Raw genomic sequence first — 22,829 nt, 5'->3', positions numbered from 1 at the left:
AAAAGGGGTCACCAGTACAAAAGTTTGAGAACCATTGCTCTAGCTTAAATAGGAATTATTCAGAAAAGCCCTATGACTTGTGTTCTATCAGCAGTCAGACTTGATCACAGTAGTCCATTCTGGCTTTCTAATATATTTTTTAAAATCAATAACATTTAATAAGAGAAGAGGCCTTGCATAAAACATTCATGCTCTGTATTAAAGTATGTGTGTAATTTTAAGAACACACAAGTCTGGAAAAGAGAGGTTTTCTGTCTCCATACAGGGATAACTTTTTGGCCCCACTGAAGTCAAGGAGAGTTTTGCCATAGACTTCAATGGGACCATGAAGTCACTCTAGCTACTTAAAACAAAAGCCACCACACACACTGTGGTACCTTTTGTTACCTGTTTTATCCCATTTGTTTGTACTTCCTGACCGTATCTATCAAGCTTTAAATTGAGGAACAGACAAAGTATTCGGACTATAAAACTTAGACTAAAATGTGGCAGACTTTGATCCATCAAATACACCCATCTATATACAGAATAAAACCAAACAGAACTAAAACTGCTCATCCAGATTTATTCACAAGGTTTATTAATGAGATGAATAGATCAACTACTATAGCCTACATAAAAGGATAACAAAAATTGGAATAGTAATATTGGTTTTACAATGCACATTAAGAGGTTCCCCGCCCATCTAATTTGACATGTTTTAATTAAAAAAAAAAAAAAAACCCAAAAAAACAAAGAAACAAATGATGACAGGCTTCTTCCTAAAGTGCCTACTCAACAAAACTTGCATAAAGTAAGACTACTTCAGGGCCCCATGGTGCTTCAAAGTAAATGGCACATACCATGTACTTAAACAGTACATTGTTTCCTGACATGTTTAGGCTAGGTCCAAAGCATTCTAGTTGTATGAAATAAATTGGAGTAAGAAGGGTTATGCTTTAGGATTATCTCTTGGCACCTAGTTGCGCATTGCTTGCCTATCCTAAACTCTCATTCAAATCAGTGGGAGTTTGTATCATTAGGGGGCCTGATATTTCAAATTTTGCACACATCAAAGTTCTTAACAAAATGTATGGCATAGCATTTAATGCCACAAGCAGAGCAAGTAATCTTTATTCACATTCAATATTAGAATGTGGCCTCAACTGAGATTACAGATAATCAGAAATAAGATGACATTTAGCAAATCAGAGATCTAAGTTTTATTGTTTAGTCCATTGCCCCAAGTGGACATTCATCTTTAGTATAAATCCATTGTCTTCAAAGTCTAACATTATAGGTATCCATTCTATAAAACACGATTAGACAGTCCACACAAACAAGACCTGATTTAATTTCTTTCCTGACAAAGTTCTGTTGATGGCAAAACTCAAATTTCCTTCAGGAGTTATGCCCCATGATTGAGCCACTGATTTTTTATTATTAATAAAATCAATACATGTGATATTTTATTACAGTGCAAAGCCAGATTTTGTTGAAAAGTAGGAACAATTATAAATCTAATTAAGGAGTCCCTGAGTGCCATTCAGTAAAGAATCAATGATTAACATTGATCCTTAAGAGGAAAAAAAGGGGGGTGGGGATTGTTGTTACAAGCACTTACTGAATTTTGAGGACTACTACTTTATTTTTTCAAAAAAAATATTGGTCACAAATACTAAATTTTTTACATTCTATTTAAAATGGAAATACAATACAACTTATCACAGTTTTGAGGAAAGTGACCCAGATTCAGCCATGGTATAAACACCAATAGTTTCAATGGAGTTGTGCCTGCTTACACCAAGGTTGAAGTTGGCCAACACATAAGACTGTTTGAAAGATAGTACAAAAAGTCAAAGTGAAAAAAATTATATTTTTTTCCAAACATTTTACAAAGACTTATTAACATTGTTTAAAAGTCATACTGTCATACCATAGGAAACTCAGAATACTAAAGCAACATTACTGCAGTTTCCACAAAAGTGCATAAATGATTAATATAAAAGCTCTGTCCATACCTGCACATTGAAAAATGACTCTTCTTTTAAAAAAAGAAAAGGTCACTCTCCACTGTTCTCCCAAAAATTGCTTTAAAAGGGTCATACGGTCACAGCTTGTTTGTTTTACAGATGTTTAAAAATACAAGTTTCTAGTAATTTAAAAGTGTAAGATGTTTTACAAGAGAATTTGAAAAGTAGTATCAATGTTCTTAAAATATTTTAAGTTGTCCTTTACATTTAGTTTAGCCTGGATTAGTAATTTTCTAATACACCAGGCTGATATTGGGGTTTCTTAAAGCAATGGCATTAGATTAAAACGAAACTGAAGCTGCTCATATTCTGATAATTTTCAGAAAGGTGACCAGTAGATTTAGCCCTTAGTCTATTTTTCTATATCCAAACTCATGACCCTTAACACTATCTGCTCTGTCAAACCTTCTTTAGCACATTTGGTGTGCTTTAATAGAAAAGCTTTGCTTTACAATGCTACATTACATTTATAGCTTCGGCTTACTTGGTTATACTGTACTTAATTTTATGAAGTGCTACATACATGTAATACAATATTTTGAACTTATTTAGTCATGAACTAGAATATAAGCTAAAACTGCAAAGGTGTTTCTCTAAAGTTAAATCAAAACCAGACAAAGGCAAAGATATATTTTAGGCAAACATCAGAACTTAAAAACCACACCACACAGTACACACAACTTGTTTGTTAGTATAACATTTCAGCCAGTTTAGGAAAAAAAAACCTGTTCTCTTAACTGGAGCAGCATATAGGCAGAAACCACAACATTTATGTAAAGGGGAAAAACCCCAAACAAAATAAAAACATAAAACAAGTTTTACTCAAGCTAACAAACATGAACTATATTGCTCAATGGGCAAATAACTGCTCTAAATTCAGGTGAAGACTACACATGTACATCAGCTAAAGAGTACTGTATGTATTTAGGCTAGTGAGGCCATAGTCTTCATCATGGTTAAAATGGAAGAAATTCAAAATTACAATTATGATAAAATATTGTGCATTCCTACACTACATATTTTGGTGATTCAGTTTAAACCCTAAACTTAGTGTCAGAATAATTTCCTTATAACCCAAACTTGAAACATATGGATGAATTTGGCCAAGTTTCTTAGCTGGTTAGGAGGTCTCCCTTGAAGTGAGTGTACTATGACTGTTTTAGACTGTAGAGAAACACCTTACTTTGCCCTTTATGGCTACTTTGAAGCATCTAACTGCATACATGTATTATAATTAAACAGGGGGTGGCAATACTTTGAGACCCCCTAAACAGTGGATGTATTACTAGGTGGTGAATCGTTAGAGACGGCTTTGGATTTAAGACCACAGCAAGCAAAGAGCTGATTCCCCAAGGTTTTTTGGGCAAATCGGAAGTACATTATGTGGCCCATTGCAACAAAGGACACAGAAATAAGCACCAGTAAGCCGAAAGCTTCAGGGTTGGGGGCCAGGATGACCATGATGAAATGCAGCAGATCAAGAAGGTAATTCATGGAGTTCTGGACACCGTTTATAATGCCTCTTTCAGACTCAATCACATTTTCTTGGAGCAACTGTGTGACCGTCAAATCAAAGGACCAGAGGCCTATGGGGAAAAAACAAAAAAAAACCAAAAACACACCTTAATTTATATTGAAAGGTTAGATTTTCAAAGGGGTCTGATTCTACAGTTATTTCTTTACCAACCCAATCCTCATTATAATGAGCACCGATCTGAAGTCAAACATCTGGGTCAAGTTGTGATCTCATCTGACTTGAATAGACTTTCCATCAGTGTAACTAAAGAATTTTGCCCTTTGCTGCTATTTCTTATAGAGAGAACTGGTGCAACACTGAATTAAGTATGCCTGTCAAACAATGCTTTGTACAACAATCCTTTCCTTATTAAGGAGAGAATGGAAATACTCTAGGATTGTGAAAAAAATCTGGATTATTTGACACTCATACTAAAACTGAGTAAGGTAAATATTGTAACAACATTTAAATTCCTTTAACTAGTTTAAATTCTCCATGTGCAAAAGAGGAAAATGTATAGATACAGTAAGATTAATTTTACTTTGGAAAAAAGTTAAAGAAATTTAGAGCACATCATGTAGACTATAAGCAAAGTCTACTTATTGTTTAAAAAATTTTTCATTCCAGTGGTCATCTCCATTTAAGGTTTGTGATTGTAATAAATAATAGTTCTGTCCTGTGGAGAGATTAATGTGTTGGGGGGAGGGGAGGAAGCACACATGTTTTCAACTGTAAGCACTGCAGGAAAGTTTGATTTCAAGGAGAAACTCATTGTAGTAGCTCCTGTGCCTGATTAATCTGTTTAATTATGATTTTAAATTCTTTGCAAGTAACCCTAAATGCATACAAGCCAAGTATTTTCTCCTCCCAAAAGAACAAAAGTATAGAGAAGCCATAAGAGCGGTACTACAAAATGATAGTTATACATTGTTTCATTCATGCAATTAAATTGTTCTGCTCTTTGATTCTGTTGAGGTGTTAATACTAGGCTATCTAGCAAATCCTCAAAGCTTTAATTAAATGTTATCAAATATATAGCAATTTTAATTAAACATCTGCAAATACTTAACTCCATCTCATGAGAGAGTATACTACATATGTTTACAAAAGGTACTGAGTAAAGAAAATTAATATTGCACAATGCCTTCATTAAGTCGTATACACAAGAAACTAGGGGCTATGGTAACTACATAGGCAAGACTCCTGCAAGATCAAATACAAGTTTTAGATTTGTTATGAGTAAGAGTAATGCAGTCAATCTTGGGTTCTTTATTAAAATCTGAGTTTAACAAAAAGGATCTACAACTAATAAAGCTCGAATAGAATTAAAAATAAGCACAGATTAGAGATTTTAATAGACAGACATTACTTACCAACTCTAGCAGCAATGACTCCTGCAAACAGAAGACTAACAGAGATTAAAGGCACAGAGTCAGAACTCATCTCTAGGTCACTGTTAACAGAGCTAGACCTGTTTAACCAGTTGTGCATTCCAGTTGTAAAGGATATTTCAGACATATCAGCTGGAAGTGCAGTAGGCAATGGTTGTCCTTCCAATAACCTGGTACGGATGTCAGCAAATGGGGAAACAGTCAAATCCAAAGGACTTCCAGGCATGAACACAGAAATCACACATAAGACCAAGCAGGCAAACTGGGCTATTCCAGAGATGAAGCCTGTGCGAACTAGGCCACATTTGCGACGGAGCCAGGTAAAGGCTACTGTTCCCATGATTCCAGTTATGGCCGAGGCCCCCATCAGAAGGCTTAGCACAGAACCACTCAAACCCTGAGTGTATGCATAACCTGTAGTAATGCAATCAAAGCCCAGAACGGTCATATAGAGGAATGCAAGACCCAGGCCTGCAAGAAACACAGGTTGGTTGTAGTATGCAACCCATCCATCACGAAATGTGATGAAAGGTTCAGCAATCCGGGCACTACAGCTGATTTCCTTCTCCAGCTGGGGCTCAAAGACTGTTACATCTTTCTCGCCAATTAACTGGACTCCTTCAGTGGGCTTCAATTCGCTATCTGAAAAACAGAAACAACTATTAAGTGCTTTCCTTCAAAAGAATTATAGCTCATTATGTTGTATGTATTTAATGAAGGTGCTTCCTTTCCAGGAGGTTTGTCATTTTAAATATATTCTGGTTAATTATGTTACAAAGACAGCTTTGTTAAAATTATTATATTTCACATTCTACCCATGCCCTTAAATCCAGAAAGGAATAGGGGGAACCAAAAAAATAAAGCTAATTTTCATTGATTTAAAAAAGCAGCTTGTTGTGTTACATTGGTGAAGAGAGAGTAGCCTACTCTCTCTTCTCACACTAGGTTTCTTGTGAAATGTGAACACTAAGCAATGGTTTGTGCAAAATAATTTGCTTAATGACACAACTAGGCACTTATATAGGGCTTTAGTGTTCAAAGCACTGTACAATTAAAAACCTTCTCAACGCGCCATGGGGTAGGTAAGCAAATATTATTCCCTATGTTATTGGTGGGTAAAGCAACACAGAGAAGTTAAGTGACTTGCTGAAGGCCACTTAGGGAGTCTGTGTGATAGCTGGGATTCTAATAGAGTCATTCCTGATTTCCAATCCTAGACACTCACACTGTGCCAGGTTCTCATTTTGTTGCAAACCTAAAGCCAGGAGAGAGTTGGCAAAGGTTGAAAAAGCCTTTCAGCTAGAGTGGAAGCCATCTGACACTTTGTGGATGGCTGAACTTTAGTGTGTGTTCTGGAGTTTATTTGAACATGAAGCTTTGTACAAATCCCTGCAAACTGGAAAGCCTGCATGAGGCATATTAACAACCCTAACAAGTCTCAGAGTAACAGCCGTGTTAGTCTGTATCCGCAAAAAGAAGAACAGGAGTACTTGTGGCACCTTAGAGACTAACAAATTTATTAGAGCATAAGCTTTCGTGGACTACAGCCCACTTCTTCGGATGCATATAGAATGGAACATATATTGAGGAGATATATATATACACACACATACAGAGAGCATAAACAGGTGGGAGTTGTCTTACCAACTCTGAGAGGCCAATTAATTAAGAGGAAAAAAAACTTTTGAAGAGATAATCAAGCTAGCCCAGTACAGACAGTTTGATAATAAGTGTGAGAATACTTACAAGGGGAGATAGAGTCAATAGACTGTCAACCGGACAGTCTCTACGCAAAAGAATTAATGGACACAAATCTGACATCAGGAATCAAAATACTCAAAAACCAGTGGGAGAACACTTTAACCTGTCTGGTCATTCAGTGACAGACCTGCGGGTGGCTATATTACAACAGAAAAACTTCAAAAACAGACTCCAAAGAGAGACTGCTGAGCTAGAATTGATATGCAAACTAGACACAATCAACTCCGGTTTGAATAAGGACTGGGAATGGCTGAGCCATTACAAACATTGAATCTATCTCCCCTTGTAAGTATTCTCACACTTATTATCAAACTGTCTGTACTGGGCTAGCTTGATTATCTCTTCAAAAGTTTTTTTTCCTCTTAATTAATTGGCCTCTCAGAGTTGGTAAGACAACTCCCACCTGTTTATGCTCTCTGTATGTGTGTATATATATATATATATATATATATCTCCTCAATATATGTTCCATTCTATATGCATCCGAAGTGGGCTGTAGTCCACGAAAGCTTATGCTCTAATAAATTTGTTAGTCTAAGGTGCCACAAGTACTCCTGTTCTCCTAACAAGTCTAGTTTTAAACCAAGTCAAAATAATAGTGGGGAATGAGACAGGTTTTCTAAACACTGCCAGTTGCTAAGTTTGTCCTTCGTCTCGAGGAGCTTGAAGAAGCCCCATTCAGAGCTCCAAGGAGCTGTACTCGCCTTTTAACCTCTTCACTTCACCCCCCCTCCCAAATCAACCTGTGTTGTCGTCACCTCTCCTATATCAAGAGGTTGGTAAGGTCTGTTTCTGGAGCACACCACCACTGCTCTAGTATTAACCCCAGGGCACTCTCCTCCACAGAGACTAAAAATGATTTCTCAGGAGTCCCATGCACTGCTGGTTGGGGAGAAAAGCAGTCAGGGGATGTTACTATCTAGGATCTCCTAAACTGTAGTGCATGGTACTAGCAGTAGACTGCCAAAATGGCATCATCCTTCACCATCTTTTTACTTTAACTTTAGACTATTATAAGTCATCCTAGAATTTACAAAGAATGTATTTCTTCTTACAATAGCCCTACCCATATGTCCCCCAGGACTACACTGGTCCCTCCTTAAGAACCCTAATCAAACCTTAAGTCTTCGAAAGGACAGTCCTCACTTAGTGGTACCTCACATTTAGAGTATCTTTTTCCAGCTACTGCAACAAATTCCATATCCTTGGTGGAGGTTTGGAAGCTCTGTGTTTCCTAGGTGCTTTGAGGGTTATTTCCCTGTTAGACATCTCCCTTTTTCAAAGGGAAAAATATTCTTTAGACTTCATATTCCAACATCTGCCACATTTTGGATACATTCTATAGTTAAAACTGGCTAGTTTAAGAGACCAATTCAAGGAGAGAACCAAAATGTCCATTCTTTAGCTGCTGTTTATGGGGTATTCCAGCCATCTGCAACCTCAAATATTGTTACTCAAAACTAAGTTCATTGGTAATGACACCCGACACTAAAACAAGTTGCTCTAACAGTAAAGAGTAAAATCCTGAAAAGTATCATTAAGCAAAAAAACCTAAGATAGTCTACAGGAGAATAAAATGGAAAATGAATTGTTTCCAGTTTTGGAATGATGGATGTAATGTATAAAATCAATTTTAAAGATATCATTGATACCTTTCTGTACATTCAGTTGTTTCAGCTCCGATTCCTCAATTTTTGAAGTAGCTTTGAGAGCTAGAGCAGGGGTTTTCTGGTAGACTTTCCAGAGCAGCAGATATTCCAAACACATAGACAACAGGTTCCAGCCAGAAATGAAGCCACAGCCAATCACTGGTGAGCCAAAGGTCATTATTTGGCCAACTGCCATTGGGGCCAAGATATTGGTCAGCTGGTCAATTCTTCGTACTGTAGCATTCATATCTATAATATATAATTTGATAAGCAAAATATTAATGAAAACTTACAGAAGTTCATTTTAATCTTCTATTATATTACATATACTTGAGCCAAATCCCAGTCCCTACAAAAATCAATAGCAAAACTCCTATTGACTTCACTGGGACCAGGATTTAGCCCTTATGTATGATAATACTTCGGTGTCTGATGAAAGTTAGTTTAATTGTATTGGGCTAATCAAACTAACCTCCCATTGCGATCAGAGTTTTGTCTGAGTGAGATGTTTATGATTGGGCATACTGGGATTAAAATAAGCGGGATGAAAACTTATCAAATGTCTCCAGAATACTCCTCAAAATGTTTCCCCTTTCATCAAAGATCACTATGCACTCCTGGCCCAATTCTGAAGCAACTCAACTGAAATTAGTGGGCACACCAAATACAGAATGGATCACACCCTATGAAAAAAAATATTTCTGTAATGGATGACAGTTTAAGAAACTTCTATCTGTACAATACTGAAACCATGTATTTCTTTGCTTCCTCAGTTCACCTCTCTCCAATTACAAATGACCATATAATACCCATTCTGATAGCAACAGACCTTTGATTTGACTAAATTTCCTTCCTTACTGAGGCACGCAGTGGTCATCAATCATTCTGCAATTTCAGAGAGCAAAGTTCTCTCTCCCTTCTGTTCCACTCATGCACATTTAGGTGCAGTCCTCTTGGGTTTTGACATTAATATATAGCTCATGGTTCCATTCTAATAATGGGAAGAAGAGTCCTCCCTCTTCCCTCCTCTGACCCCCATGAACTTTTGCCTTACTTTCCCCACCAAGTTGCTGTGCATATAGTAGTGACTAATCTTTATTTGCATTGAACTGGTGCCATTAGGAATAACTTTATAACTAAAAGCTCGGGAAGAGGCTTCCATCTTTAATTAAGGGTGTAGTGGAATCCCAGTCAATGGAGGCTTTTAAGAACAGGTTGGACAAACCTGTCAGGGATAGTCTAGATTGAATTTGGTCCTGCCTCAGTGAAGGGGACTAGACTTTATGACCTCTTGAGGTCCCTTTCAGCCCTACATTTGACTGTTCTGTGGCCAACGGAAGTCACTGAATGCTCAGCTCTCTCCATCCCTCTCAACAGGCCACACATGTAGGTGCTTAAATATAGATATAAGAGCCTAATTTTAGAGTCCTATTTTGGAAAATCTTGGCCTAAGCTTTCTGTAAAAACCATGAACCAACGGTAAACCAATATATTGATGTTTTCTGGAGTCTGCAGACAGCCTGAAATTGCTTGTTCCTTTCAAGGAATTAACTCTGAAATCTAAAGATGATAAATTGTCAGTATTAATAGCCAATTCACTGCTGATCAAAGCACACAAGACAGGAGTCTTCACACATGAAGACCTGCCTGATCAACAGAGAGAGAGAAGATTGTTTCAGCAAGGAGCTTGGGAAAGTAGCATTCCTCCCACAACACCCCTCCCCCCCACAGATGAGTTAGAAGGGAAGCCATATGAGAATCAAGATGGAGAGAACCATCTGGGATAAGTGAGGTGAGACCAGAATAGCTTTTATTTGCCTGTTCAGCTAAATTACATAGCCGTGTGCCGCCTTTGTGAAAAGAGTATGACTAGAAATATGTTCTTTTGGCCTTTGGTCATTCTGCATATTTCACAATCAAGGTAAATATTTTACAGATGTTCCTCACAATATAATCCTTGTTTTGTTTTAGATACTGTTATAATTAATTAAAAAAAACAAGACACACCCCACACCAGACACAAAACCCTCCTTGGGAGAAGTCTATAAAATTGGAACAGGTTTTCTGAGTGAGGTATTTGTTTGAAACAGAGTTGAAAGAAGGAATGTGCACGAACCGATTGCCCGATTTCCGAGGCAATCGTACAGAACACAAATGGTCATATGATGCTGCATTAATCTGTCAGAATTGAGGAAAGACAAAAAAGGCAATACTGTCTCTATTACATTACACCTATTACAAGATAGCTCTCCCCAGGGGTGACATGCACCTCTTTTTGTGTGAAGAAGCAGAGAAGGGATGTGATTTGCTAAATACAAACAAGGAAGATTAGGCAGAACCATTAACATTAAGGCTCTGCAAGGCAACTTCCAACAACAACTTGTGTGTTTGAAGAAACTTAATTTCTTTTAAGACACTACTGTTCTACAGAAGGTAATTGCTAAGAAACTACTGCAAGGTCAAAATAGGAGACTAAGAGGGAGTTTGTAATTTGAGAAATTAAAAATAAATAAATCAGAAAAGATTACAAGTTGTGCACTTTCTTTGCCTAATAAGGTTAATCTCTCTAATGTTCTCTGGATACGGGATTCCCTTGGTAATAAGTGTTGATAAATCTTAATCATATCCTGTTAGTAAATGCATTGACTATTGAGTATTAAATACTAAACACAGATGATTTGATGAAATTATATATTTGGTTTGCAGAAATAAAACTGATCTCCCTCGATAGTGTTAGAGTTGGATTAAAAACTAGAACTAGATAGTTACCTAGCCATAAAACTATGTTGTAATCAGAGTTTTACAACAGTCATTTCTAATCTCTGTAAATATAGTGAGGAATATGGTAGGGGGAAAGCTGCCCTTTTAAACTGTTGTTCTCTCACAGCTCTTGGAACATAGAAGAATGTGCTGACTTCAGGGTAAAACTGCAGCCTGTTTAAAAAAAAAAAAAAAAAAAAAAATCAAGCCCACATGCCAAGACACTTTTAGGTAGTGGAAATAATGTATTTCACCTGCCAATTTGCTTCTGTCTTCACCTGCAACCACAACAATCCAGTCTCTCTGAATTGTAATTGTAGTGGCAGTGCTGGCCAAATTTGCAATATTTGCTATTGTGATAACCAGGATATAGCACATGGTCTGGAGGAAAGGAAAAAAGAAGTGTTAAACATGTGTAAAATGATGGACCAAGTTAATGACTAAAAGACATCATGACTTTCTTGGACACCCAAAATTATAGTTCTGTATTTTAAACCAATTCACATAAATGTTACTTTTCAGACAGTACAATGATAATATGAACATTTAAAAAAATATATTTTATTTATTAACAAAGAGGTATGTTCCCCTGTGCCCTTTTGCAACAAAGCTAAAAACAGTAAGTAGGATTTAATGGCCTGATCCTGCATCACTGAAGCCAATGGCAAAGCCTCCATTGATGTCCATGAGTGCAGGAAGAGACTCACTGGGGCAGATACTCAGTTGTAAGAGCTGTATTGGAGTCAAATTAAACTACCAGTAGTTGCTTTCCTTTACTAGTGACATGTAAGAAGTCTTAAATTTGAGCACTTACAAGAAGCCATCCCGAGTACAAGGTCAAAAGTTGGGTCTTAAACAAGAAGACAATCATCAGGATGATACCACACAGGATGACAGATGCATTCTGTACAACCAAGGAAGTCTGAGCCACTGTTTCAGGTTAAAAAAAAAAAAAAAGGTTTATAGAATCTGTGGATATTCCCCAGCTTCATGTTTGGAATTATTTAATAATTATTTTTTCCTATACAAGCAATATTCAAGTCCTTCCCCCCTCCCCCATTTTCTCTTTTAAAAATTAAGTTTATTTACAAGGTAAACTGTTTAGTGTGCAGAGATCTCATTTTAACTTTGAAATCAACCACTGTCTTACAGAGTCTACACAGAATCAAGTTCATTCTTAGTGTAGTTCCACTGACCTACTAGTGTAATACAATAAGAGAAAAGTAGGCATTCAGCAGGACTTCAAAACACTGTTTTTAAAAAAAGCGAGTGCTATTGTGTAAATGCTTTAAAATTACTTTTACAGAACAGGTTTTCAATTAACTACATAATATGTACTCTTCAGTCACCTCTTAACATACAAGAGTAACAAATTACAAAGGCAGTTAGAATATACAGTGGGGAATAATGCTAGACAGAAGGAAGTCAGCAAATGTTAAATTATGTTGTCAGATTACTGGATTCCAGGAAACTGATTCTGCAATCCTTGTTCGGGCAAAATTCACATGGATTTCACTTTCTCTCTCTAGCTACAATTAGAGTTTTGCATGAGTAAGGAATAGATCAGAGCTTAAAATTGGTGTTCTCTTATCTTTGAGATTATCCATATAGAATTTACTCTATTATTCTGAATAGTTTCATATTTATAGACAGTTAGTAAATTAAGCCTGGTTTTCATATTTAACCAGAGGATCTTTCTAGCATGCGAACAGCTGCTTTAGATGACTTCCTCTTCTGACTCAGATTTGAGTCACCCCATAATAGACAATAGCCTCCACTAAGGTTGCTAACCTTTAAGCCTTGGGTTCTTGTCCACCCAATCTCCTATAATGGCTCCCAAAAGGAGAACTGATCCTGCCACAACCAGTCCATAGACGGCAGTCAAGAGTAGGCTGTTTCCATAAAGTTCAACCAGAAAGACAGACACTGCAAAGTGCCACATCCGATCTCCCTTAAATAAGAAAAAAAAGTTGATATCAGTATTTGCATTTTGCTAGATAGTAACTGATTTCCATGTTTTAATAGCGCCACAAAGAATACCTGTGCTTACATGGCATTTAACAACTTGGTTACTCCCTTCCCTCCCACTCCCAATACAAGTCACCCTCCAATGTCAATGGGAGCTTGGGTCCAGATCAATACTATTATTGGCCCCCAATTAATGTTGGTTATCCCCAATATGTCATAGTACCAAAGGCTTTCTATGGTAGTATTATGGGCCAAAATTCTGTCCTCAGTTACAATCAACAAGCCTGAGAAAGGACCAAGTTTTATGAAGATTCTTCCTCACAGAAGCTTACATTTTCTAAAAGAGCACTGATGATGGTAACTTTGTCCATGTGAAACTTTAGTTTCACAGGGTGGAACTAAGCAACTCTGTCATCTATTCTAGCTGTGCAAGTTTAAAATGACACTGCCAACTTTAATCAGCACTTCTGTCTGAATACATTTCACCTACAAAATAACTTCCAAGACTACTGTTAACTGAAGAGAGCAGAGAATAAGTTGATTTCCTAGGTAGCCAGTATTCCCATTTCTGTTTTATTGTTTCCCCTCTAGAGGGCCAGATTCCTCTGGCATTTGTATGGAGCTTCTACTTAGGAAAATGTGATTGGAAAACTACAAATTAGTAGTGAGACAAGTGGCAGGTGTTGAATATGAAACCAGATTTTAATTCAGTTATTGAAATTGACTAGATTTCAAGTTAAGCATCCTTAAGTTTCCAACAGAAGAGTGTTATTTAGAAATAATTTATCCTTCCTGTATTGTAGTACCATCATGGTGATGCAAAACTTATGATAGCAATTGCAATAGTTTAAAAACAACTAAGTGTTAAAGATATTTAAGAAGGGCTGCCTTTACACTAGATCCTTAATTTTATGCAAAACAAGTTTCCATTATGGTGATTTACTAACAATGCTGTGCAATATGCATAAATCCACAGCTGGCCATTGAATTTTATTTTTACTTTATTTAGGCCATTAGCTCAATTTACTTTAGAAGCATATTGCAACAAATGCATTGCAGAAGTTGTAGTGTACTACTGCAGACAGTTTGGTTAAGAAGAGTCCCTAATGTTAATATATTATAGAATATATATGCTTCAGTTATCAGCTTCTTTTGAAAGGCTCAGTAATCATCTGCATTTCAAAGCCCTTTGTGCCACACAGAAGAGTGTTCCAAGTTTGTTGCAAAAAAGTTTTTTGCAAGACCAGAAACTGAGTAATCTAACAAATTGAACAAGATGGCAATAAAGGAAAAGGCCTCCAAAGTGTCACTCTGTTTGGGACCAAATTAATTGTTGCTGAAAGTCTAGGGGAGTAGCAGCAGTATACCCCAATGATGAATTTGGCTTTTGGGATTCATTAGAATACATGCACGGAGGCTCTTCTGGAGATGGGTTGCTCCAAACACTCACAAATTTAGAAGCTCCATCATTTATGCAAGTGCCTGTGATAGCTGTCAGAAGCAGGGCCACTCAGATTTTTGTCTTGAGCCCCAAAAATCTGTAACTGAGGCCCCTGTGGAGGGAGGGTTGGAGAGCAAGTCTACCCCACATTCATCTTGCAGTGGTAGATGTTGTCCTGGGGACCTGGGCCCACTAACACCTGGCTTTGAGATCTTTTGCACAGAATCACACCACCACTCAAGTTTGGTCTGGTCACCCTCACCGTAATGGAGATGCAGCTGGGACAAACATAAGCAGTGCTGTGACTCTATGCACCAGGTCACAACACCATTCCCTCAAATTCCACAGGCTTGGGACCTCTCAGACAGGCAGACCCCCCCAACAATTCACTTGAGTTCTCCATGTACAAAGACAAAAAAAAATTTCCTTCTGTAACATGCTATGCTTACATTATTTGGGAGGGGGGGAGGGGAAGGTGTAAGACTATGCATAATTTAATTCTTTCATAAAAGAAACTTAAGTGTCTTTCTGAATCAAGAACTCAGTATGATTCAAGCTACTTCTTATTCAACTTTCACTTACAAATGTATGTAGGTGATCACTGAACCCTAAATTCTGGCTAACCTGTTTGATTGTTCATTCAGATAGAAATTTAATTCAGGAGAAAGCACTACTTTCATAATGATTCAGGCCTGATATACTTCTATTCCTGCATCAAAGTTTTAGTTGTTGAACTTGATTAAATAAAAAGGAGCTTTATGGAACCCCCATCCACATGCACCTTGACGGCTATTACTCTCAAGGTAAAAATCTTGGCTTCACTGAAGTCAATGGCAAACTCCAGTTGACTTAAACGCGCTCAAGATTTCTCCCTCAGTATCTGCAGGCCAAGATCTTGCTACTGGAGACTACAAACCCAAATACATATTAAGCGTAGCCTTCTCTTGGTTCCCTATGCCTGTACTACATTGTATGAAACATGGACATTACTCTTTAGCTTTTATTAATGCAAAAAAGTTTAAAAAGCAGTTTTGTCTTGTTTAGACGATACTGCTCAAAGCTACTGCTATAGAATCAGCAGTTTAGGAGTTCATTAACTGGGCAATTTCATCCATTGTGTTCACTCACAGTACTTTCATGCTACTCCACATTGTCTCAACTTCTCCAAAGCTAGCTGTTTTGAACAGCGGAAGCATACTGGTTTTTGTTTTTAGGTTGTATTTTTAAACTTTAAAGAGGAGAAAAAAAAAAAGTCAGAGATCAATTAATGGCACAGAACAGTGAATTGAAAATTAAGCAGCACAAACAGAAAGTAACAACCCAGTTATTCATTTTTAAACTACAGCCAGGACTCAGGGAATTTTGATAATAAATTTAGCCTTAATGCAGGGGTGCTGGAACAATTTTTATAGTGGGAGTGCTTGAGAGCCTTATTGAACCAAACTGTAAACCCTGTATATAAGGGAAACCACTTCAAGTCAGGGAGTGCTGCAGCACCTCCCGCACCTCTAGTTCTAGGACCTATGCCTTACTGAAAAGGCAGAAGCACATAACAGGCTTAATCCTGCTATTCTTGAGATCTTCTAATCATTCATAACATGGATATTAAACCCTATTTCTGTATGAATGACAGCTATTATCCTAACCATTCCTCTTTTAATGGCAGTTCGATGATTTTAGCACCGTATTATACTAGTACTGTATACAGCTGATAAAATAAGGTTTAAGGCCCAGATCGCCAGAGGTATTTAGGTGCCTAACTTCCATGGATTTCAAAATACCTGTGGAATTAGGCATAAGGCACCAGCTCAGTAGAGCACTTAGCTTGTCCTTGACTTCTACAGTACTTAAGCACATGTATTTAAGAGCAGGTGCTTAACAACATGGAAGCTGATTACATCTTCCCAACTAGAGTAAAAGGTTTAGCTATACAAGATTATGTATTCAAAATACATATCACTGATATTTCAGAATGAAAACTATACAAAAGCCATTTCAGAGGTCTGGGTTGATGTGTTTCCATCCTGAGGGGCAGAGAAAGAGCAAACAAAAATAACTTTCCCCTTCTCTCCTCCTCCCTTGCTCTATTATTGAAAGTAATATTTTAGGCTCCAAAGAGGAATTATTGTGGGTTAAAGAACTTTTTAGACAAGTTAGACTAAACATCTGTTGCTTAAATAGGAGTTTTCCTGATTAAAGACAGTGGATTCAGACCCTCAATTGGGTTTTTGAAATCAATAAAGATGTATAGTGTTTAATATTTCTATACATTGACATTTTTCACTCAATTGTTTGCAGTAGTCCAGATTATTATCCTAAATTCCAAGTCAGTCACTCTTATTCATGTTGAATGATACCTTACCTTAATCTGCAAGTAGCCCTACTGATGGATTTCAGTGGGACCAATCACATAGTAAGGTGCCACTCTGTTAGTAGAAATAGCAGAATCAGGCTCAATGTGCGTTTTGTTGACTGAACATACTACTTCTCATAACAGTAGTAGCACCAACAAAGTCTTTGGACTAAAATAATTCATTGCTATATTGCACCTGTTTAAACCAAAAGTTGACTCTCTCTCCAGGCCTTCTTAGGAGGAACACAACTGTAATCCTTTACATTAATGAAAGTGAGGCATACAACTTTGTAGTCCTAGAACAGTGTGCTCACTGCTGTACAAAGTACATACCAAGCCAGTCCCTCCCTCAAAGATTTTACAAATTAGAACAGACATAGAAAGACAAGGCAGGTATTCAAGAGGAACAAGTGCTTTTATTCATCTTCTTAATACTTGTCATTCAGTTGCAAGATACGGGATTAAAATTATATTAAACAATGTAGCATTTCTCAGGCTAGATTTTGCCACTTCATATGATTTTAATGAACTGGGAGATACATTTCATCCAAATCAATTTCTAGATCTCCTTCATTCACCTTGAAGCACTGTAAATTGCTAACAAAGGTTGGTTTAGATACAGGTGAAATTGTTTCAGTAAATAGACGCTGTTCCAGGTAAGGATGTTATAGTTTCAGAAAAACAGAGGTTTGTTAATAAGTACTGATGACTAGGAAATCTATTGTGCAACTTTCAGTAATTTACATTGGTGAGCGGGTATACAAACCCTTCAAATTATAAAAATCAAGGACAAAGCAGTACAAAAATATACTTTGATCAGTAGGGCTCAGTTTTATGGTTATCCTCCACCCACTTTGAGTAGTATTTACTCTCTAACAAGCCTTACTGGTTTCAATGACATTCCTCAAGCAGTAAGGTATCACTCAGTGTGAGCGAGGGTAGTGAATCAGGCCCTCAGACAATTGTGAGCACTGCACTTTTATTTATTAGAATATTAGCAAATATACTGTACCATATCATGTGAAGATTATGAAGACTGTGGTGAGATCTCACCACAACACTTTGCAATTAAGTCTTTGCCAAAGACCACCTTCTGTATATAAATATACAGTGTGCCTTACAGACTAGTCAAAAGCAGATTAAGGAGGTTCCACTGCATGATGTTTGTTTGTGCATTAAATATATACACGCACACACTTACCCAAGTGGAGAGTGCATGTCCAAGATAAAGAAGAAACTTTGCAGATGTAAAATAATTGACACAGGATCCTAAAAATAAAAATGAGAGAAATGCTGAAGAGGATTCAGATGCATTTTGCCTATTTATTTGGCATCTTCCTAGGTTGCTATTAAGTTTTATTCATTTTAAAGTCGGCAATCTCTACACTGGAAAAGTCTTATCGCAAAAATAAGCTAAGATTTTTGCTGTACGTGTTTTAATTCAACACACTGGAATAGCCACAGCATAGCAGTTGTGCAAGAGAAAAAACATTATACTAAATGAAGAAACACTGAATACATCTCAACATGTCTTACTAGCTAAATATGCACAAAGTTTTGCAGCATATTTACATTACGCCACCTGATTGTACCCCATCCAACTCATCCCACATGCAATACCAGACAGCATTTCTCAATGATCAGTCTGCAGACTAACACCAATCCCTGAGATCTCTCTGACAGAGTTTAGGAAGGCAGCAAGCCAGTCCCTGGTATCAAAAAGGTTGAGAAACACTGCACTACACCACCTGTGTGTGCAATTTTTCCACACAACACTCTACACACACACACACACACACACCACACATACATCTAAGGCTAGGTCTACACTACGGGGGGGGGGGGGGGGAAAATCGACCTAAGATACGCAACTTCAGCTACATGAATAGCGTAGCTAAAGTTGCGTATTTTAGGTCGACTTACCTGGCTGCGAGGACGGCAGCGAGTCGACTGCTGCCGCGTCACCATTGACTCTGCTTCCACTTCTTGCCACAGTGGATTTCCAGAGTCAATGGCAGAGCCATCGGGGATCGATTTTATCGTGTCTTCACTAGACGCGATAAGTCAATCCCCAATAGTGAAGACGTGCCCTTAGACTCTAGTTCAACCACAAGTCACTAGACTTGATGCAAGAAATACAGAATGTAATTCTATGGCCTGTGTTACAGAATCACAGAAAAGTAGAGCAGGAGCTCACACTACGTGAGGGGTTCTCAAACTTCATTGCACTACAACCCCCTTTGGGCAATAAAAAATACTATGCAACCCCGGGGGGGGGGGGGGGGGAGGAGACTGAAGCCTGAGCCAACCCAAGCCCCCTAGTGGGTTAGGGGGGCCAAAGCCCAAGGGCTTCAGCTTCAGGCAGGGGGCCTGTAACCCGAGTCCCAATGCCCAGGTCTGAAGCCATTGGGCTCTGGTCACAGGCCCCAACAAGCCTAAGCCAGCCCTGGCAACCCCATTAAAATGGGGTCCTGACTCACTTTGGGGTCCCAACCCACAGTTTGAGAACCGCTGCACTACATGATCAATAGAAACCTTTCTGGCCTTAAAAATCTCTGTATACCTACTGCACAGCCCACTGCAGCTGAACCGCACGATGTCACGCCATGCCCCCGTCCCCGTAACCCACACATGTAATGTCACACATCTGAGCGGCATGGGGTGAAGTGCTTGTCAGTGCCGCCCCCGTACACACTCGCACTCCTTCCGAGGCAGCGTACCCCACAAACGTGCTGCGTCCCTTCTCTACCAGCCCCCTCCGGGTCAGCAGCCCCCCGGGCTCCCCGCACGATACTGACCACAGGATCCTCCGCCGCTTGTCTGCTCTGCTGCCCGAGTCATGTCCGCTTGCGCCCCGATTCCTGCTCGCTCTGCTGCGCTGCCAGTCCTGTACCCCAGCCGCGGGCGCACAGGAGGGGACGCACGGGGAGCAGGGGGGGACACGGCTTCTCTGAATGTTTCTTTCCCAACTTAGCTATCACTGTAGCTGAAGTTGGGAAGCGATAGCCTTATGCGCAGGGGCTGGAGGGGCTGCGCTCCACCGGGAAGGGGGCCCAGCCAGGAACCCAGCTCCTGCGGCCGCTGCTACGGCTGCCTAGCGGCTCGCCACCCTTTATAGCCAGGCTGGGCCGAAGGCGGGGATGCGGTCCCAGGATCAGCCTATCAGCGTCCGCCTGATCTGCATGTCTCCGCCCAGCACGTGTAGTACGGCGAACTGCTCCCTCTGGGACTATGCTGTTTATGGCGTACGGAGCATGCGCACAAGAACTGCGTATGCTCAGTAACCGCTGCTGAAGCCACTGCCCTCCGACGTGCCCTTATTAGCGGAAGATGCTAGTGCCTGCTTTTTTACAGGGGCTAAAAAGGGGCAAAGGGGGCAAATCGGGGGAGGGGAATGGCCAGGGACTGAGCAGGAGGTGAAAAAGACCCGCCAAGCCTCAACCAGTCTATGGCCGGGGGGCGCAGAGGGATAAAGGAGCGATGCGGCAGGGACGTTAGACGGTTGTGGAGGGGAGTTGAGCCGGATGTGGGTGTCGCGCAGGATGGACGAGGAGGGGCAACAGAGCAGGTGTAGGGATCTGGTGGGGAACCTCACAGGCTCCAGGATCTGTGTCCCCGCCCGAGGGGCAAATCTTCACGTCTTAAAATGTTGTAACCTGCTTCGCAGAGTCACACCCTGGGCTTTCCGCGTGTTAATGAAGTAGGTGATGCCTCGGAACAGTCAGGCTTTGTCCCGTCCCTCGCCTAGACTCCTGAAGGATGTAAGCAGGCAGTACTTTAACAACCTGTCTCATGTATTGACTGCTGCAGGGATCCCCAACGCGGTGCCCGCGGGCGCCATGGCGTCTAAGTGTGCCCGTGTACTGGCCGGCAAACAAGCATCCGCCTGTTGACGTGACTAGGCCTCACCCTAGGTAACTTGGGAGGGTGGAAGGCCACTAAGTGTCAATGAAGCCATCCTGCACTAGGCCTAAATGAACCAAACTCTATCCTTCCATGTTTAAACTCTAATCAACCTCAAAAGCCAGGTGCAATTGGAATATGTAAGCAACCAGTTATCTGTGTGCAACCCCCTGCTCAAGCGGTAATAATGAGGCCTGCATGTTTCTGGCGAAGGGAAAAAGGACAAGATAACGGTTTAAAGAAGTTACTAACAAGGTAGGCTTATAGCTGCCAAGAATGATTTAACTGCTTAAATGTAATCGTTATTTGCTTAGTAACTATTACCAGGGACGGGAGGGGTAGAGGGAGGAATGGGGGGGGGGAAGAAAGGGAGGGCTAGAGGAGAAAGGGGGGGGGTGAGGCTTAACTGCAAAATGTATAAAGAAGAAAAACTGTTCCTGTTAGTGTGCTTGATCTGAGACGTGCCTGTCTCCTAGCACCGCTTTGGGATCCCAAATAAACTTTGTTTGCTTCTCCCCCTGGTGTGTTTATTGGCGCGAAGCACACCGGGCAACGAACCCTGCTGTTGCTTTGCCTCGGGCACTCTGTGCTGGCAACATGCCGAAATGCCGCCAAGAAGCAGCAGCATCCAGAGGCTGGATTTTTGGTGGCATTTCGGCGGCGACGCCTCTGGATGACGCTGCTTGGCGGCATTTTGGCGGCGACGCCTATTGACATTGCCGCTTGTCAGCGGCATTTCGGTGGATGCTTGTCCACCGCCACGGTCCTCTGTAGCTCGTCGTCTGGCGCCCGCCAGACAAAAAAGGTTGAAGACCACTGGACTCCTGCTTTCCCCCACTTGAAAACCTACTGACGTTTGAGATTAGGAAGCCTTTGCTGTAACTCACATTTATTAAGAGGGGACACTAATATTAAGTAATAAGGTAAAGGAAAAGAAAAAGGAAAAAGTTCTGCTACTACGCTGGTATATATATAAATATGTAAGTCAGATCTCATAAGTCCAGTGTTGCCAACCCCAAACAATCATGAGATTGATTTAGAAAAATCATCAATTAAAAAAATTATTTTGGGGTTCTTATTTCCCTTTTGGGTTTTAAGCCTTTAGGGTTCTCAAGCTTTTCTGAACCATGAGGTCTAAAAATTTATTTTAAAAATCAAGCTGAGATTATCGCGTAATCAAATGACTCAAGAAATTGGGACTTCAGAGAAAACACCAAATGTAAGACCCATGCTAAAATCACAAGGGTTGGCAGTACTGTGAGTCCTAGTTTTCAAAGTGCATATATAGTCAAAGCTCCTTTGGAGTATGAAGCAAGGGACCAACAAAAAATTGGTTGCTTAACAAAGTTGTAATTGTCTAATAAATATGGAGCAGAACTGTACTCAGCACATTCACAGATAGTTGAGGGCAATGGTTTTCAAACTTTTTTTCTGGAGACCCAGTTGAAGAAAATTGTTGATGCCTGTGACCCAACAGAGCTGGGGATGAGGGGTTTAGGGTGTGGGAGGGACTCAGAACTGGGAAAGAGGGTGGGCGTGAGGGCTGTGGGGTGGGGCTGGAAATGAGGGGTTCAGGGTGTGGGAGGGGGCTCTGGGCTGGGGCAGGGGAGTGGGGTGCAGGAGGGGCTCTGGTCTGGGAGTGCAGGCTCGGGGGTGGGGTCAGGGATGAGGGGTTTGGGGTGAAGGGGGGCTCAGGGCTGTGGCAGGGGGTTGGGGTGCAGAAGGGGGTCAGGGCTCTGGGATGGGGGTGCAGGATCTGGGTGGGGCCAGGAATGAGGGACTTGGGGTGCAGGAAGAGGTTCTGGGTTTGCGGGGGCTCAGGGCTGCAGCAGGGGATGGGGGTGTGGGGTTGGGCGTGTGGATTTACCTCCGGTGACTCCCAGTCAGTGGCACAGCTGGGGTGCAGAGGCAGGCTTCCTGCTTGTCCTGGCACCACGGCCTGCGCTGCGCCTGAAGCGGCCAGCAGCAGGTCCAGCTCCTAGATGGAGGTGCACAAGCAGCTCTATGTGGCTCTTACCCGCAGGCACCGCCTTCTCCAGCTCCCATTGGCCGGAAACCGGCCAATGGGAGTTTGG

General features: G+C 40.3%; 1 protein-coding gene across 2 annotated transcripts; it reads right to left on the bottom strand.

Moving 5' to 3' along the window:
- Positions 1-545: 545 nt before the first annotated feature.
- SLC40A1 (solute carrier family 40 member 1) lies at positions 546-19,932 on the bottom strand. 2 transcript variants are annotated; one of them, XM_054043938.1, is made up of 8 exons: positions 19,650-19,932; positions 18,053-18,120; positions 12,881-13,040; positions 11,904-12,019; positions 11,344-11,470; positions 8,333-8,578; positions 4,902-5,561; positions 546-3,598 (listed from the first exon to the last, which is right to left on the bottom strand). In XM_054043938.1, the coding sequence occupies exons 1-8, from the start codon at positions 19,690-19,692 to the stop codon at positions 3,279-3,281; spliced, it is 1,740 nt and encodes a 579-aa protein (XP_053899913.1). In that variant the 5' UTR covers positions 19,693-19,932; the 3' UTR covers positions 546-3,278. The 2 variants fall into 2 exon arrangements, with proteins under 2 accessions (XP_053899913.1, XP_053899914.1); XM_054043939.1 differs by lacking the exon at positions 19,650-19,932 and adding an exon at positions 16,861-16,924 and having other exon boundaries at positions 18,053-18,089.
- Positions 19,933-22,829: the final 2,897 nt, after the last annotated feature.

This window comes from Malaclemys terrapin, chromosome 11 (assembly GCF_027887155.1).
Source record: "Malaclemys terrapin pileata isolate rMalTer1 chromosome 11, rMalTer1.hap1, whole genome shotgun sequence".
Classification (NCBI taxonomy): Eukaryota; Metazoa; Chordata; order Testudines; family Emydidae; genus Malaclemys; species Malaclemys terrapin.
The sequence above is the reverse complement of the archived record's forward strand: the minus strand, read 5'-3'. Positions and strand labels throughout refer to the sequence as shown.

What these genes read in the sequence shown, in the direction of transcription:
- SLC40A1 (XM_054043938.1), bottom strand. Translation starts at nt 19,692, where the DNA reads ATGACTCGGGCAGCAGAGCAGACAAGCGGCGGAGGATCCTGTG. An exon ending in AAGCGGCGGAGGATCCTGTG is followed by an intron (nt 18,121 to 19,649) that starts GTCAGTATCGTG and finishes TTTTATTTTTAG; the next exon opens with GATCCTGTGTCAATTATTTT. An exon ending in CAAGAACCCAAGGCTTAAAG is followed by an intron (nt 12,020 to 12,880) that starts GTTAGCAACCTT and finishes AACCTGAAACAG; the next exon opens with TGGCTCAGACTTCCTTGGTT.